The sequence below is a fragment of the Oncorhynchus keta genome, chromosome 7 (assembly GCF_023373465.1).
Source record: "Oncorhynchus keta strain PuntledgeMale-10-30-2019 chromosome 7, Oket_V2, whole genome shotgun sequence".
Lineage (NCBI taxonomy): Eukaryota > Metazoa > Chordata > Actinopteri > Salmoniformes > Salmonidae > Oncorhynchus > Oncorhynchus keta.
In genome coordinates this window covers 35,888,954-35,908,383 of record NC_068427.1, presented here as the reverse complement: position 1 = coordinate 35,908,383, position 19,430 = coordinate 35,888,954, and the positions used below count along the sequence as shown (strand labels likewise).

General features: G+C 41.5%; 1 protein-coding gene across 1 annotated transcript in view; it reads left to right on the top strand.

Annotated features, from left to right (window-relative positions):
• LOC118385852 (low-density lipoprotein receptor-related protein 1B-like) overlaps positions 1 to 19,430 on the top strand; it is a 359,442-nt gene that overhangs the window by 88,001 nt on the left and 252,011 nt on the right. The window contains exons 11-18 of the mRNA XM_052521799.1: positions 10,334 to 10,570; positions 10,792 to 10,972; positions 13,356 to 13,575; positions 13,815 to 14,004; positions 16,466 to 16,588; positions 16,800 to 16,940; positions 17,687 to 17,812; positions 18,623 to 18,739. Coding sequence (XP_052377759.1) covers positions 10,334 to 10,570; positions 10,792 to 10,972; positions 13,356 to 13,575; positions 13,815 to 14,004; positions 16,466 to 16,588; positions 16,800 to 16,940; positions 17,687 to 17,812; positions 18,623 to 18,739 — 1,335 coding nt within the window. The remainder of the gene's footprint in view (positions 1 to 10,333; positions 10,571 to 10,791; positions 10,973 to 13,355; positions 13,576 to 13,814; positions 14,005 to 16,465; positions 16,589 to 16,799; positions 16,941 to 17,686; positions 17,813 to 18,622; positions 18,740 to 19,430) is intronic.

The following is a 19,430-nucleotide window of genomic DNA, read 5'->3' as shown; positions in this document are numbered from 1 at the left end:
ATGTCTCCCTCCTTTCCTTATGTCATAAACATGTCATCTGTCATCTGTCCGTGTCATGTCTCCCTCCTTTCCTTTTGTCATAAACATGTCATCTGTCAGTGTCATGTCTCCCTCCTTTCCTTATGTCATAAATATGTCATCTGTCAGTGTCATGTCTCCCTCCTTTCCTTATGTCATAAACATGTCATCTGTCATCTGTCCGTGTCATGTCTCCCTCCTTTCCTTTTGTCATAAACATGTCATCTGTCATCTGTCTGTGTCATGTCTCCCTCCTTTCCTTATGTCATAAATATGTCATCTGTCAGTGTCATGTCTCCCTCCTTTCCTTTTGTCATAAACATGTCATCTGTCCTGTCAGTGTCATGTCTCCCTCCTTTCCTTATGTCATAAACATGTCATCTGTCATCTGTCAGTGTCATCTGTCAGTGTCATGTCTCCCTCCTTTCCTTATGTCATAAACATGTCATCTGTCATCTGTCAGTGTCATGTCTCCCTCCTTTCCTTTTGTCATAAACATGTAATCTGTCAGTGTCATGTCTCCCTCCTTTCCTTATGTCATAAACATATAATCTGTCAGTGTCATGTCTCCCTCCTTTCCTTTTGTCATAAACATGTCATCTGTCATCTGTCTGTGTCATGTCTCCCTCCTTTCCTTATGTCATAAATATGTCATCTGTCAGTGTCATGTCTCCCTCCTTTCCTTATGTCATAAACATATAATCTGTCATCTGTCTGTGTCATGTCTCCCTCCTTTCCTTTTGTCATAAACATATCATCTGTCAGTGTCATGTCTCCCTCCTTTCCTTTTGTCATAAACATGTCATCTGTCAGTGTCATGTCTCCCTCCTTTCCTTATGTCATAAATATGTCATCTGTCAGTGTCATGTCTCCCTCCTTTCCTTTTGTCATAAACATGTCATCTGTCAGTGTCATGTCTCCCTCCTTTCCTTATGTCATAAACATGTCATCTGTCAGTGTCATGTCTCCCTCCTTTCCTTTTGTCATAAACATGTCATCTGTCATCTGTCAGTGTCATGTCTCCCTCCTTTCCTTATGTCATAAACATATAATCTGTCATCTGTCTGTGTCATGTCTCCCTCCTTTCCTTATGTCATAAACATATCATCTGTCAGTGTCACGTCTCCCTCCTTTCCTTTTGTCATAAACATATCATCTGTCAGTGTCATGTCTCCCTCCTTTCCTTTTGTCATAAACATGTCATCTGTCAGTGTCATGTCTCCCTCCTTTCCTTATGTCATAAATATGTCATCTGTCAGTGTCATGTCTCCCTCCTTTCCTTTTGTCATAAACATATCATCTGTCAGTGTCATGTCTCCCTCCTTTCCTTTTGTCATAAACATGTCATCTGTCAGTGTCATGTCTCCCTCCTTTCCTTATGTCATAAATATGTCATCTGTCATCTGTCAGTGTCATGTCTCCCTCCTTTCCTTATGTCATAAACATGTCATCTGTCATCTGTCCGTGTCATGTCTCCCTCCTTTCCTTATGTCATAAACATGTCATCTGTCATCTGTCCGTGTCATGTCTCCCTCCTTTCCTTATGTCATAAACATGTCATCTGTCATCTGTCAGTGTCATGTCTCCCTCCTTTCCTTATGTCATAAACATGTCATCTGTCATCTGTCAGTGTCATGTCTCCCTCCTTTCCTTATGTCATAAACATGTCATCTGTCATCTGTCAGTGTCATGTCTCCCTCCTTTCCTTTTGTCATAAACATGTCATCTGTCATCTGTCCGTGTCATGTCTCCCTCCTTTCCTTATGTCATAAACATGTCATCTGTCTGTGTCATGTCTCCCTCCTTTCCTTCTGTCATAAATATGTCATCTGTCAGTGTCATGTCTCCCTCCTTTCCTTTTGTCATAAACATGTCATCTGTCATCTGTCTGTGTCATGTCTCCCTCCTTTCCTTCTGTCATAAATATGTCATCTGTCAGTGTCATGTCTCCCTCCTTTCCTTTTGTCATAAATATGTCATCTGTCAGTGTCATGTCTCCCTCCTTTCCTTTTGTCATAAACATGTCATCTGTCCTGTCAGTGTCATGTCTCCCTCCTTTCCTTATGTCATAAACATGTCATCTGTCATCTGTCTGTGTCATGTCTCCCTCCTTTCCTTATGTCATAAATATGTCATCTGTCAGTGTCATGTCTCCCTCCTTTCCTTTTGTCATAAACATGTCATCTGTCAGTGTCATGTCTCCCTCCTTTCCTTATGTCATAAACATGTCATCTGTCATCTGTCAGTGTCATGTCTCCCTCCTTTCCTTTTGTCATAAACATGTAATCTGTCAGTGTCATGTCTCCCTCCTTTCCTTATGTCATAAACATATAATCTGTCATCTGTCAGTGTCATGTCTCCCTCCTTTCCTTTTGTAATAAACATATAATCTGTCATCTGTCAGTGTCATGTCTCCCTCCTTTCCTTTTGTCATAAACATGTAATCTGTCAGTGTCATGTCTCCCTCCTTTCCTTATGTCATAAACATATAATCTGTCATCTGTCAGTGTCATGTCTCCTTCCTTTCCTTTTGTCATAAACATGTCATCTGTCAGTGTCATGTCTCCCTCCTTTCCTTTTGTCATAAACATGTCATCTGTCAGTGTCATGTCTCCTTCCTTTCCTTTTGTCATAAACATGTCATCTGTCAGTGTCATGTCTCCCTCCTTTCCTTTTGTCATAAACATGTCATCTGTCTGTGTCATGTCTCCCTCCTTTCCTTATGTCATAAACATATAATCTGTCATCTGTCAGTGTCATGTCTCCCTCCTTTCCTTTTGTCATAAACATGTCATCTGTCAGTGTCATGTCTCCCTCCTTTCCTTTTGTCATAAACATGTCATCTGTCATCTGTCTGTGTCATGTCTCCCTCCTTTCCTTATGTCATAAATATGTCATCTGTCAGTGTCATGTCTCCCTCCTTTCCTTTTGTCATAAACATGTCATCTGTCTGTGTCATGTCTCCCTCCTTTCCTTTTGTCATAAACATATAATCTGTCATCTGTCAGTGTCATGTCTCCCTCCTTTCCTTTTGTCATAAACATGTCATCTGTCATCTGTCTGTGTCATGTCTCCCTCCTTTCCTTATGTCATAAATATGTCATCTGTCAGTGTCATGTCTCCCTCCTTTCCTTTTGTCATAAACATGTCATCTGTCAGTGTCATGTCTCCCTCCTTTCCTTTTGTCATAAACATGTCATCTGTCAGTGTCATGTCTCCCTCCTTTCCTTTTGTCATAAACATGTCATCTGTCATCTGTCAGTGTCATGTCTCCCTCCTTTCCTTATGTCATAAACATATAATCTGTCATCTGTCTGTGTCATGTCTCCCTCCTTTCCTTTTGTCATAAACATATCATCTGTCAGTGTCATGTCTCCCTCCTTTCCTTATGTCATAAATATGTCATCTGTCAGTGTCATGTCTCCCTCCTTTCCTTATGTCATAAACATGTCATCTGTCATCTGTCAGTGTCATGTCTCCCTCCTTTCCTTATGTCATAAATATGTCATCTGTCAGTGTCACGTCTCCCTCCTTTCCTTTTGTCATAAACATGTCATCTGTCATCTGTCTGTGTCATGTCTCCCTCCTTTCCTTATGTCATAAACATGTCATCTGTCATCTGTCTGTGTCATGTCTCCCTCCTTTCCTTATGTCATAAATCTGTCATCTGTCAGTGTCATGTCTCCCTCCTTTCCTTTTGTCATAAACATGTCATCTGTCCTGTCAGTGTCATGTCTCCCTCCTTTCCTTTTGTCATAAACATGTCATCTGTCATCTGTCAGTGTCATGTCTCCCTCCTTTCCTTATGTCATAAATCTGTCATCTGTCAGTGTCATGTCTCCCTCCTTTCCTTTTGTCATAAACATGTCATCTGTCTGTGTCATGTCTCCCTCCTTTCCTTTTGTCATAAACATGTCATCTGTCATCTGTCTGTGTCATGTCTCCCTCCTTTCCTTATGTCATAAACATGTCATCTGTCATCTGTCAGTGTCATGTCTCCCTCCTTTCCTTTTGTCATAAACATGTAATCTGTCAGTGTCATGTCTCCCTCCTTTCCTTTTGTCATAAACATGTCATCTGTCAGTGTCATGTCTCCCTCCTTTCCTTATGTCATAAACATGTCATCTGTCATCTGTCAGTGTCATGTCTCCCTCCTTTCCTTTTGTCATAAACATATCATCTGTCAGTGTCATGTCTCCCTCCTTTCCTTATGTCATAAACATGTCATCTGTCATCTGTCAGTGTAATGTCTCCCTCCTTTCCTTTTGTCATAAACATGTCATCTGTCAGTGTCATGTCTCCCTCCTTTCCTTTTGTCATAAACATGTAATCTGTCAGTGTCATGTCTCCCTCCTTTCCTTATGTCATAAACATGTCATCTGTCATCTGTCAGTGTCATGTCTCCCTCCTTTCCTTTTGTCATAAATATGTCATCTGTCAGTGTCATGTCTCCCTCCTTTCCTTATGTCATAAACATGTCATCTGTCATCTGTCAGTGTCATGTCTCCCTCCTTTCCTTATGTCATAAACATGTCATCTGTCATCTGTCAGTGTCATGTCTCCCTCCTTTCCTTATGTCATAAACATGTCATCTGTCATCTGTCAGTGTCATGTCTCCCTCCTTTCCTTATGTCATAAACATGTCATCTGTCATCTGTCAGTGTCATGTCTCCCTCCTTTCCTTATGTCATAAACATGTCATCTGTCATCTGTCAGTGTCATGTCTCCCTCCTTTCCTTATGTCATAAACATGTCATCTGTCATCTGTCAGTGTCATGTCTCCCTCCTTTCCTTTTGTCATAAACATGTCATCTGTCAGTGTCATGTCTCCCTCCTTTCCTTTTGTCATAAACATGTAATCTGTCATCTGTCTGTGTCATGTCTCCCTCCTTTCCTTATGTCATAAACATGTCATCTGTCATCTGTCAGTGTCATGTCTCCCTCCTTTCCTTTTGTCATAAATATGTCATCTGTCAGTGTCATGTCTCCCTCCTTTCCTTTTGTCATAAACATGTAATCTGTCAGTGTCATGTCTCCCTCCTTTCCTTTTGTCATAAACATGTCATCTGTCAGTGTCATGTCTCCCTCCTTTCCTTATGTCATAAACATGTCATCTGTCATCTGTCAGTGTCATGTCTCCCTCCTTTCCTTTTGTCATAAACATGTAATCTGTCAGTGTCATGTCTCCCTCCTTTCCTTTTGTCATAAACATGTCATCTGTCATCTGTCAGTGTCATGTCTCCCTCCTTTCCTTTTGTCATAAACATGTCATCTGTCAGTGTCATGTCTCCCTCCTTTCCTTTTGTCATAAACATGTCATCTGTCAGTGTCATGTCTCCCTCCTTTCCTTATGTCATAAACATGTCATCTGTCATCTGTCAGTGTCATGTCTCCCTCCTTTCCTTTTGTCATAAACATGTAATCTGTCAGTGTCATGTCTCCCTCCTTTCCTTTTGTCATAAACATGTCATCTGTCATCTGTCAGTGTCATGTCTCCCTCCTTTCCTTTTGTCATAAACATGTCATCTGTCAGTGTCATGTCTCCCTCCTTTCCTTATGTCATAAACATGTCATCTGTCATCTGTCCGTGTCATGTCTCCCTCCTTTCCTTTTGTCATAAACATGTCATCTGTCATCTGTCAGTGTCATGTCTCCCTCCTTTCCTTTTGTCATAAACATGTCATCTGTCATCTGTCAGTGTCATGTCTCCCTCCTTTCCTTGTGTCATAAACATGTAATCAATGTAGAAAATATATAATGTAGATGAAATAGTTCCCTAAAACTACAAAAGTGTGTCGTGGAAGAACGGTAGAGATGTCGCCAAAATGTTAAATATATAATAATAATAATAATGATAATATGTTTTATTAGGAACAAAAAATAAAGACTACAGATTAATGTATGGGACAACGTTTTTGAGAAAGATCATTTGAAAGACAACATTTTACAGAGTAAATGTACTTTTTGGTTTCTTTTCATTTTGATAAGATATGAAAATGCAATGAATTGAAGGTTATTGTTGATGTAAAAAGCTAATTTGACCAATTTTAAAGTTGTGTCATGTCAAAGTCGTGCGCGTGCATGCACATGGAAGGTGTCGGCCAGGTAAATTTAGCGTGTAGGGCAGTATGCCCACTCCACGACCCCCTGATGGCTGGGGAATACACACACATCTCCTGTCTTAGATCCTGGATCTCCCACAGTTGTGTTATAGAATAAAAGCTTTGTTATTTTTGCAGGGGTGGGAGTTCTGTTGCATGTCAATGCATTGTTCTGCTCAGTTTTTGGTGTCCTACATCCACATCCTGTTATTGCAGGATTATTTTGCTGTGACAATACAGGTCAAATTAAGATCTTACATCTGTATATATTGCCCAGCCTCAGATAGTCAGACAGTGATGAAGACGAATACTGGTTGAGACTGGTCCATTACAAGATTATGTCCCACTATTGACCTGTCAGGAGCTGCAATTCATTATGGCCTTAATGGAGTTTTAAGTTTGTTTGCATTTGTTAGCTTGCCTGATCAATCCACAGACATTGTGCAGTTGACAAAAAAAGCAGAAGATCAAATTGAAGACACAATCAGAGGTCCACCTCATTTCGATCGGGTGTACGAGCGCCTTGCCACATTTCCCCTCCGAGACACGTTTGATTTATACCTCCTTGCTAGATGTTCTGATGACACCAGCTCTCTCTTCCCTTAGCCTAATGAGATTCAGTGCTAAATGGTAGTGCTTCTTTATGTCGCATCGCAGCCAGTCACGGTGGGGTTTGAGATCTGGGTCTTAATTGTCTCCTGGGGTTGCCTGGCTCTCCCTCACAGGATGATAAATTGAAGTGATGCCTGTGTGGTCTGTCTCACCCAAGCCAGTATGGTCTCCTGGGTAAAGGGGGTAGAGAAGCTGGGGGTAGAGTGAGGAGAGGTCTGGTTCTGTCTTTGTAGCCCTGGAAGATCCCTGGGGTCCCACCCAGAACCCCCCAGAGTGACTGGTGCTTTGCCGCAGTGGAGCTGCCTCAGCTTTCTATGCAGGCTCTCTGTCTGCCTTTCAAAGGAGATACTGTGAAAATCTGTTCATTAGAAGTTAACAGTCATAGTACCTTTGCTTTATTAGTCTCTCTCACCTGACTTTCATATTGTTAAAGCAGAAGGCCAAAATATCTAGCGAGTATACTGCTCTCTCAGTGTTCTTCAGCCATTTCCCCCCACGGACTTGTTACAGGTTTCAGTTTATCTAGCCATTTTGAGGTTGGTTAGCACATTAGCACTGATTGGAGTCACCTCGTTAGACAGTGTGTGTTTCACTTGCGCAGGACCAGCGCATCAGTTGGAGATGCGATGTTGAGAGAGCCACACCTCACATCAGACAACCACATTAGTTTGAAAGAAGCCTGAGTTTTGGTGTTTGGCTCCATTTTCTTTTTACACCCTATCCTAAATTGGTGGGGGTTATTATTTTAGTTTGTCTTTTCGGAGACACTTTAGTGGGCATCCATGATGGGTGTCTTTTAGAACCCCTTTTGAGACCATTTGTTTTGGTTGACAAAGGGAACGACAACATTTTGAGTTTGTCTTATGGGAAAGTAACAGACTAAAATGCCAGTTTGGAACAAATGTGACAGAAGGGAGTAAAACATTCATTGGCACTGATCATTGCTCCCATTAAGGAGAATAGAGGTGGGTGGAGACAATCACAAAGACAGGTGAAACAGATCAGTGCGTGACAGTTAGGGCCTATAAATATTTCATAATATATTGTCATTTTTTCCTTCTTTTTCCCAATATAGTAATTTTGTGTTTATTCTATGAGTTAACATTTCCATACTAATAGATTTCATGAATTGTTTCTTTACAATTGCTTCTCTGTGGTGCCAGCGGTTTAAGACAGTTTATTATAATCTGTTTAAGTGCTGTTATTCTCAGAATTCTGAAGAGGTGATTATCAGATTGGAGGACCCGTGCATGAGGGGTTCTTCACAGCAGTATAAGTTCTGGATTTAGAGAAAGTGAGCGTTCAAACGTATCATCCAATACTTTGTATACTTCGGTCCAGAAATGATTGAGGACTGGGCAGGAATATAGCACGTGGGTGTGGTTAACCCTACTCTCCCCAATTTACCCAGCAACTTGATGTGATGTCACGGTTGTCCTGATTGTATTATAGGAGTTACGAAAAATCTTGAGTGCATTTTCAGAGTGTTCCCTCAAGAGTAGAAAGTTGGTTGGTTCTAGATATGTCCTCCCAGTCCTCTTGGGTTACTACTATTTGCAGCTCGTCTACCCAATTGGTTACCGATATAATATTCTCATCTTTTGTGTCTTCTTTGGGGATTCTATATATGTGCCCCAGCACATTCTAGGCATTTACCTTGTTTTAAGTCTTTGTTATATTTCTAATTAAAGGATGTACAGTACATAATTAAGCATTTCATTCGGTCCCACTGCTTTAGTAAGAAAGCATCTTGAGATTTCTGGAGGTTGTATTTAAAAAATATATATATTCTCAAATGTGTCTTTCCCATTGTCCGTGAACATCTGATACCTGGTCAGTCGTTCTTCAGCCCACGATTTAAATGTATCACCTATCATAGTTGGCTTAAAGTCGCCATCTATTCAAATCCTCACCGGTAGATCAGATCTGTTTGCATTCATTTTATTTTGGTGATATTTGTCCAGACCTCTATAGTGTTATTTATACAGCCATTTTCAATCATCCTAGTGTGTGTATTGATTGTCTTCATAAATATAGTTGCACTTATTAGTTTTTTCATTTGTTGGACTTCTATCTCTCCATTTAGCTGTAGATGCCGAGTTCATCCATATTTGGTCACCTACAAACAAGCAAGATTTCTGGCTCTCACAGACCTGTAACTTCTTCTTTAAGAGGCTCCTCTGTCCTACACTTGTTACCTGTATTAATGGCACCTGTTTGAACTTGTTATCAGTATAAAAGACACCTGTCCACAACCTCAAACAGTCACACTCCAAACTCCACTATGGCCAATACCAAAGAGCTGTCAAAGGACACCAGAAACAAAATTGTAGACCTGCACCAGGCTGGGAAGACTGAATCTGCAATAGGTAAGCAGCTTGGTTTGAAGAAATCAACTGTGGGAGCAATTATTAGGAAATGGAAGACATACAAGACCACTGATAATCTCCCTCGATCTGGGGCTCCACGCAAGATCTCACCCCGTGGGGTCAAAATGATCACAAGAACGGTGAGCAAAAATCCCAGAACCACACGGGGGGACCTAGTGAATGACCTGCAGAGAGCTGGGACCAAAGTAACAAAGCCTTCCATCAGTAACACACTACACCGCCAGGGACTCAAATCCTGCAGTGCCAGACATGTCCCCCTGCTTAAGCCAGTACATGTCCAGGCCCGTCTGAAGTTTGCTAGAGAGCATTTGGATGATCCAGAAGAAGATTGGGAGAATGTCATATGGTCAGATGAAACCAAAATATAACTTTTTGGTAAAAACTCAACTCGTCGTGTTTGGAGGACAAAGAATGCTGAGTTGCATCCAAAGAACACCATACCTACTGTGAAGCATGGGGGTGGAAACATCATGCTTTGGGGCTGTTTTTCTGCAAATGGACCAGGACGACTGATCCATGTAAAGGAAAGAATGAATGGGGCCATGTATCGTGAGATTTTGAGTGAAAACCTCCTTCCATCAGCAAGGGCATTGAAGATGAAACGTGGCTGGGTCTTTCAGCATGACAATGATCCCAAACACACCGCCCGGGCAATGAAAGAGTGGCTTCGTAAGAAGCATTTCAAGGTCCTGGAGTGGCCTAGCCAGTCTCCAGATCTCAACCCCATAGAAAATCTTTGGAGGGATTTGAAAGTCCGTGTTGCCCAGCAACAGCCCCAAAACATCACTGCTGTAGAGGAGATCTGCATGGAGGAATGGGCCAAAATACCAGCAACAGTGTGTGAAAACCTTGTGAAAACTTACAGAAAACGTTTGACCTCTGTCATTCCCAACAAAGGGTATATAACAAAGTATTGAGATAAACTTTTGTTATTGACCAAATACTTATTTTCCACCATAATTTGCAAATAAATTAATAAAAAAATCCTACAATGTGATTTTCTGGATTTTTTTTCTCATTTTGTCTGTCATAGTTGAAGTGTACCTATGTTGAAAATTACAGGCCTCTCTCATCTTTTTAAGTGGCAGAACTTTCACAATTGGTGGCTGACTAAATACTTTTTTGCCCCACTGTAGAACCCAAAAATAATTATACCAATTAACTCTAAGTAGAGTTAAGAGTAAAGATCCCTTTTCTGTTTCTTTGTCCTAGAACCCAAGAACGACCTGTTCCTGTTCTATGGTAAGGGTCGGCCAGGGGTCATCCGAGGCCTGGACATGAACGTGAAGTCCAGTGATGAGCACATGGTATCGATCGAGGACCTGGTCAACCCCAGAGCCATCGACTACCATGCAGAGTCAGGACACATCTACTTCGCTGACACCACCAGCTTCCTCATTGGCCGGCAGAAAATAGACGGGAACAGCCGGGAAACGATACTCAAAGATGGTGGGTTTATTTTGTATTATATTTTTATGCTACAGACAAATTAATGTATCCTTTATTGCAGGTACTCTTTAATGACTAGTACCAGTTACTGTAATGACATAAAGAAAACCCTTTCTGCATCAGTTAAAATACTTTCTAAATCTCCCATTTACATTTAAGAAAAACAACAAATGCAAGTCAGGGGGAGATAACACTAACATTGGTGTTCCATCACCTTGCAGACCTGGATAACGTTGAGGGGATCTCTGTGGACTGGATTGGTAATAACCTCTACTGGACCAATGATGGGTACAGGAAAACTATTAGTGTGGCCAGACTGGAGAGGGCCTCTCAAACCAGGAAGACTCTTCTGGAGGGGGACATGTCTCACCCCCGAGCCATTGTATTGGACCCCCTCAACAGGTGAGCTCACTGAAAACGAGGCCAAATCATACAATTCCTACGGTATGTGTTACTAATGCACTGATGTCAGAGAACAATATGGTTGAAAATGTGTGTTGTCTGTGTGCACATATCTATTCAGTGATTGGGTAAGGGATATTGTCTTCTCTGGGTGTTACAGTAGAGAACCATATAAAGCACACAATCCTTCTTGACCCTTTCTGTACTCAAAGCAATGGCATTTCCTAGCAAGTAGTGAACAATAGGTGATTCCTGGAAAGAGTTTGCTATTGTCAATTATTTGGGGTCTGTCTCTGTTTGGACGGCCATATATAACTACTAAATCATGCTGCCGCTGACCATGGAGATGGAATCATTCTATTTATGTGTCTTTGATATCGTGATTCCTTCCCAGAAATAGCTCCCGCACAGTATTGCACCAATCTGATTCCTCCCACATCAGGGGGTTTAATTTATTTTCTTTGTTTTCATAACGGAGGAATAATTTCTAACTACTGACCTTCCTATTGACAGTTGCCACATCTTTATTAAAATGTTGTTTGGGGTCCTAAGTGAGCATTGGCCGATCCATCAGCAGAACCAGACATCTTTATGTGCCCTGCAGGATGGGTCTCCACAGGTGAAATGGCTGCTTAAGATCCTCTTCTGTTCGCCCCAGTTATATTTCCCTCTCTGCATGTCACCTCCAGTCTGTGTTAACGTGATAGGGATTCACTTTGCTGGCATACTGTCTCAATCACTTTTTTTTCTGTATTTTAAATGTTCTTTCCCTATCAGTCTCTCAGTCTCTCTCACACACCCCACACACATCTTTTTGCTTTGGATATTGCTTCACAGAGCTTTAGCCAGGCATTGAAGACTGCGGTGTGTGTGTTGAATTATTCAGTGGATCATGAAGATGACTTGCAGAGACAGACAGTGCTTGATTCACCCTCTATCACACTGTTTTATGTAGTGCATGCGTTGCAGTCAACTCCATCATAGAAGAGACAGAAAAGGATGTGCAGCCCCGCCAGAGGACACAAATCCCTTAAGCATGTTTATGGGTCACTAGAGACTAGATCATGTCAAATTGTTGACCCAATCACTTTTCAAATATCACAAGTCTGTTGGGAATAGCTGAGTGAAGCTCTGAAAAGATATTGACGCAAACCAGGACCTGGTTTCCGATGTGAGGGCCTAGTAGATGAACTTGTGGATTACTGTATATGTTGAATTGGGTAGGTTTGAATCAATGCTTATTTTGTGTGTGTTGAATCTTACAGTGGCAAGAAAAAGTATGTGAATCCTTTGGTCATAAAATTTGATCTGATCTTCGTCTAGGTCACAACAATAGACAAACAGTCTGCTTAAACTAATAACACACAAACAATTATAAGTTGGGATGAGGTTTTGATGTTGGTGTGCTGTAACTTTTTCTCCACCCATAGTGTTGTGTGTTCCTTCCAAACAACTCAACTGTAGTTTAATCTGTCCACAGAATATTTGGCAGTAGCGCTGTGGAACATCCAGGTGCACTTTTGCAAACTTCAGATGTGCAGCAATGTTTTTTTTGGACAGCTGTGGCTTCTTCTGTGGTGTCCTCCCATGAACACCATTCTTGTTTCATGTTTTAACTATCGTAGACTCGTCAACAGAAATGTTAGCTTGTTCCAGAGATTTCTGTAAGTTTTTAGCTGACACTAGAATTCTTCTTAACTTCATTGACGAATCCTAGTGTCAGTCACCTTTGCAGGACGGCCACTCCTAGGGAAAGTAGCAACAGTGCTGAACTTTCTGCATTTATAGACTATTTCTATTACCGTGGACTGATGAACATCAAGGCTTTTCCAGCTTTATGCAAGTCAACACTTCTTTAATCTTAGGTCTTCTGAGATCTAATTTGTCCGAGGCATGGTTCACATCAGGCAATGCTTCTTGTGAATAGCAAACTCAAGTTTTGTGAATGTTTTTTTATAGGGAAAGGCAGCTCTAACCAACATCTCCAATCTCGTCTCATTGATTGGACTCCGGGTTAGCTGACTCCTGACTCCAATTTGCTTTTGGAGAAGTCATTAGCCTAGGGGATCACATACATTTTCCAACCAACACTGTGAATGTTTAAATTAAGTATTCAATATAGACAAAAAAAACCACAATAATTTGTGTGTTATTAGTTTAAGCACATTGTTTGTCTATTTTTGTGACTTAGATGAAGATAAGATCAAATTGTATGACCAATTTATTCAGAAATCCAGGTAATTCCAAAGGGTTCACATACTTTTTCTTGCCACTGTATATGTTTGATGATAAAGCATATTTAATCCCCAACTAATATGGTTCATTAGGGCTTTTTCCCCCTTAAACTCAATTGTAGGGAATGTATTATGTTTGTGAATTTCAGTTGGATGTATTGGACGGACTGGGAGGAGGATGAGGTGAATGACAGCATAGGAAGGATAGAAAAAGCGTGGATGGATGGATCTAACAGACAGATATTTGTCACGTCTAATATGCTGTGGCCTAACGGCCTTACCCTAGACCATGGGACCAGCACCATGTACTGGTGTGATGCCAACTACGATCACATAGAGAAGATCTACCTCAACGGCACTGGCAGACAGGTGAGTGAAGCTGTACTCTAGCGGGCAAAAAACAAATTGTCATTATAGCCATGTAATGATGTCATTTCAACCAGCTTTGCCCACTGGGATATCACCATTGTAGTTTTCAACTAAAATGGTCATAGTTCTCTGCCATTTCAGTGGGGGGTTTTCTTCACTCTGCTCTCTCAGGTCTTTGAGTACTGTTGTGCAGGTTGTGTTCTTTCTTCGATAAGTGTTGTATCTGATTACTCATGCAGGTTGTGTACAATGGCAAACAGCTGAACCATCCGTTTGGGATTTCTCACTACCGTAACTCCATCTTCTGGACGGAGTACATGAACGCTTCTGTTTTCCAGCTGGATCTAACCTCTGGGGACGTTACTCTACTGAGGAGTGAGAGGCCTCCCCTGTTTGGCCTGCATGTGTACAATGCTCAGAGTCAGCAAGGTATGTCTGACTGCTTTCACTTTTCCATCCCCTATCACTAAAGCTTAACTTTGGTGAATGTAGTCTACACAGTCTTATATAGCTGTTCCTACAATTTATCACAAAACCTCCCCCACCATTACTAAAGGTTGCCTTCAGAGAATGTTTTCTATGGTTAGCCCTGATGCTTATATATGCAACCTTCAAAAATAGTGTTGCAATCTATGCACTATGGTATCTTATATAGCCGTTAGTATAATGAAAACAGTATTCTCCATCGTGGCATTGGTTAGTTGCTGGATAAATTGAGAGTGGCAGCAATTTTACTTTGAATTCCAGTCTATGGAAATAAAAGACTGACTCAACATAGTGCTCCCTGCTGTCTGTGTGGTGGAAGATGATAGATTCCTGTTGTGGGTAGATGAATAGATAACATCAGAGAGAGATGCATGATGCGCTTTGTTGATGGTGCAGAACTGTAGGGCTTCACAGCAGGTAGAACCCTTGTTATCGTGGTTGTGAATCACTGTTTAGAGTTTAGACTAATGTGTGTGTGGAGCAGGGGGAGGTATGATTACTGTCATCTCCTCTAAGAAACAGAGAGAAGTGCCAACACTAATCATCTGCTGGGCAATCAATGGATCAAGATAAGGGGCATTTTGAGACGATTCACAGGCTTTTCATTTGTGTAATAATTTCTAGCGTTTTACATCAAAATAATACAGTTCGTTAGAGTGGTGTACGACTGTGGTATACCAAACATGTGATGCAGAGAAAGAGTGAAAGGGAGAAAATGGCTGGCTGTATATGAGTTCTAATTCTCAGCATGGGTAAAGTAGAATTTCACTGGCCATTCCTCCAAAGCTCATGTCACCAAAGAGATGAATTGGCTCTGCTGTCCTCTGAGTATTACTTACTGACTCTCACAAAACAGAAGTCTTTATCTCATTGGCTCAGGCACTGCTTTTGGACCTGACACTAAACCAAACAAACAATGTTCTCCATGCCTCAACTTTATAAGTGACAGTTTCTTCACACATATTCCATTTTTTTGGTCTCGCTCCCTTGAGAACGGTTGGTTTTGTCCTAAAAGACTCATTATTCCCCTGAAAGGATACAACGGTCAAATCAAATCTCCACAATGTCCCCAATAATATGTTTGATATGTGGTTATACACTATATATACAAAAGTATGTGGACACCCTTTCAAATGAGTGGATTTGGCTATTTTAGCCACACCTGTTGCTGACAGGTGTTTAACATCGAGCACACAGCCATGCAATCTCCATAGTCAAGGATGCCACCTTTCCAACAAGTCAATGTCACATTTCTGCCCTGCTAGAACTGCTCCGGTCAACTGTAAGAGCTGTTATTGTGAAATGGAATCATCTAGGAGCAACAATGGCTCAGCCACAAAGTGGTATGCCATATAAGCTCACAGAACGAGACCAAGTTCCAAACTGCTTCTGGAAGCAACATCAGCGCAATAACTGTTTGTCGGGAGCTTCATGAAATGGTGTGTGGCCAAGCAGCTGCACACCATGTACAATGCCAATTGTTGGCTTGAGTGGTGTAAAGCTCGCTGCCATTGGACTCTGGAGCAGTGGAAGCGCTTTCTCTGGAGTGATGAATAACGCTTCACCATTTGGCAGGCCGAGGGATGTATCTGGGTTTGGCAGATGCCAGGAGAACACTACATGCCTTAATGCATAGTGCCAAATGTAAAGTTTTGTGGAGGAGGAATGGCTATTTTTCATGGTTTGGGCCCCTTAGTTACAGTGAAGGGAAATCTTAATGCTACAGCATACAATGACATTCTAGACGATTCTGTGCTTCCAACTTTGTGGCAACAGTTTGGGAAGGCCCTTTCCTGTTTCAACATGACAATACCTTTGTGCACAAAGCGAGGTCCATACAGAAATGGTTTGTTGAGATTGGTGTGGAAGAACTTGACTGGCCTGCAGAGAGTCTTGACCTCAACCCCATTGAACACCTTTGGGATTAATTGGAATGCAGATTGCGAGCCAGGCCTAATCACCCAACATACTTCCCGACCTCACTAAGGCTCTTGTGGCTTAATCGAAGCAAGTCCCCGCAGAAATATTCCAACATTTAGTGGAAAGCCTTCTCAGAAGAGTTGAGGTTGTTTTAGCAGCAAAGGGGTGCCCGCTCCATATTAAGGCCTATGATTTTGGAATGAGATGTTCAACGAGCAGTTGTCCACATACTTTTGGCCATGTAGTGGAGATGACGTGGCACCCACCTGCCACATTCTTCTCAAAAAGGAAATGGCTTTTGTGTTAAGATGTTTTATGTGCGTTTCTTCAAAATTCACATTGATCTCTGCACAGTTTTTCATAGAGAGATGACGACAGACAGAACAACAATAGAGACACATGACAAAATACAATAATAATGCTTTAGAAGAATAGGATTTGAGGTTAACAGTAGTATTATTTTTTTCCTACTCTGTATTTCCAGGTGACAATGCATGCAGTGTGAATTATGGGGGATGCGGTACACTCTGCCTCGCTATCCCAGGGGGCAGAGTGTGTGCCTGTGCTGACAACCAGCTCCTGGAGAAGAACAATGTTACCTGCTCAGGTACTGTAAGACCATGCAGTGAATCAGCCAGAGCAGTATATTGCACTGTAGACAAACTATGAACATGGTTTTCTCTCACCGCTATTTTGTGCGATTTCAGTGTAAAGTATGCTTTACTTTTCAATGGAATTAATTCCGCTGTGGTTTAATTTGTCTCATGTCTGTTTCTCTGGTATTAATGTTAGTTTCTCTGTTATGTCTGTTAATTAAGTGTCGTCTGGGGTGGTGGAGCCACAGCACTGTAAGAGCGATGAGTTTCAGTGTAGTAACCACCGTTGTATCCGTGCGTCTTGGAGATGCGACGGGGACGATGACTGTCTGGATGGGAGTGACGAGGAGATCCAAAGCTGCTGTGCGTATATATCTGACACACACACACACACACACACACACACACACACACACACACACACACACACACACACACACACACACACACACACACACACACACACACACACACACACACACACACACACACACACACACACATCACTTAGCATGCAACATTGCACAAAGTGATATTTTCTTGCTATCAACTTTTATCTCGCTAAATGTCATTGATATGATTCAAAGATGGTGAATACGGCCCCCCTCCCCTCTTTACGTCCCCTCATCCCCCATCTATTCGCCTCAGAAGAGAATTTGCTGTTGAGTGGATCGATAAGATAAACACTATGTTAGACGCTTGGGTGCTGACTCATTTCTCACTATGAAAAATCCTATAATGTAATCTTCTGCCAGAATTATCAGAATTGCTAAATCTATTATCTGCTCTGCTGGAATGTCAGCACAGTTTTTCAAAGTGTTCTCCTTTGGGGACAGCCGAAGAACCCTTTTAGGTTTTAGATAGCACCTTTTTTTGTAACAGTGTATAACAAGGTTTGAGACATTCTCTGATCCAAATTCCTGCTTTGCAGTGATACCTCAGATTTTTGTGAAGTCAAAGTTGGACTTTTAAAGTTAGAAACTGTAAATGTCAGATTTGTAAATCCTTTAGAAGATAAATTCTATTCTACAAAGAATTTCAACTAGAACATTTTTAAAAACAAAAAACCTTGCTTTGGTAATATGAGTGTCTCTGTCTATCTGTTTCAGTAAACCACAGTTGTTCCAATGACCAGTTCAAGTGCCTCAACAATCACTGCATCCCTAAGAGATGGCTGTGTGATGGAATCAATGACTGTGGGAACAATGAGGATGAGTCCAACAACACATGTTCAGGTAACTGATACAATACCTCAGCTTTTTCTCAGATCTGCAGTCTAGCAATTGTGTTATGCCGTTTTCTGAGCTATGGAAATATATTGATGTGGTGTATTTCAGTTATCCAGTTGGACTGTGTATTGTAAAAAAAAAAATATATATATATATATATATATATCAAACCTCCGCTCGCTTAAACTCTGCTTAGAATTTTATGCTTAAGCTCTACATTGACAGATAGGTTTAAGCACATCACAATATAAAATAACAACATTCATAGTGGTGTCTTATGGCACTAAACAAGCCAGCAGCTACAGTGTAATCAATCTTATGTGAAAGCTCAGAATCAAAGAAGTTTAGCACTCTCAAGAGTTAACTTTTCCTGATATTGAGTTGGCGTCAGAATCACTTATGTCTGACCCTGCAGAAGTGTTTTTTTCCCTCCTCACAATAACAGCTCTTAGCCTTCCAGGATCAATCACTGGATATCAGTGGGGGTGACTAATGTTGCCTTGTAATCAGATAGACATGCATGTTACACAGCAACTACCTCGTGTGCTATGCTGGTGCTGCTGTCCTTGCACGTCTGTCTCTGTCATGGACATGTGACTGAAAGGTTTGTGTAAGGGCACCACTCATTTCCTCCAGACTTGATATATGTGATATACATGTGATGGAGAGATCAATTTAAGCTCCACAGGCCTGACATTGACATGCCATATGATTGAATGATCATTAGGGGGCTGAACACGTCTGGCTTTGACTTGATACCCATGTGATCGAATTACAAATGCGCTTCTGTCTTCCATGCCTCTCTCTCTCTCTCAGCCCAGGCCTGTCAGCCCAACCAGTTCTCTTGTCGGAACGGACGCTGTATCCCCCTGGCCTGGCGCTGCGACCGGGACGACGACTGCGGGGACATGTCCGACGAGACATCATCCTGTGGTGAGTCAGACTCTCTGCATTCTCTGGCCCTGAAACCTGAATCTACCCCCATTGACATCAATGCATGATTTATATGATTGTTAAGTTGGTTACGCTTGAGCATCTCAAGTTTTTGGCCCTAAAAGAGTATTCATACTAAAAGGTTGTAGACCTGTTAACACAATACACCACACACTCTCTCTGGGAAGCCACAGTGTAAAGGAAAGTGCAGGGTTTATAAATGGCAAGAGAGGCTTTCAAAGAAGATGTGACCACTGTTATGATGACATTGACAGTTCTTACGATTCTATTGACCACATCCCCAACCTTGAGAGGAAACCAAAAGGATATACTGCTGTGAGCTGTAGCTCAAAGGAAATGGTTCAGTGGAAAAGACCACTCAGCCTATAGTGACCTAACTACACCAGAGAAGCCTTAAAAGCATTGCAAAAAATATAACCTCCTGGTGAGACAACTGAATGCTAGCTTGGCTATTTGAACTCTTAGTGTGTGTTCTTGTCTAGTGCACAGCAGCCGGTTTCTTATATTTCTCTCAAAGTATAGCCTTAGTGCTTTCCTCTCTCTTACTGGGGATATAATGCTTGGTCTTAGCTCCTAGTTTTGGGAACTAAAATGCAATATCCACTTGAACAAACAAATATCCCATTTCTCAAACATAGGTTTTTGAATACCATTACTGATCAGACTATTG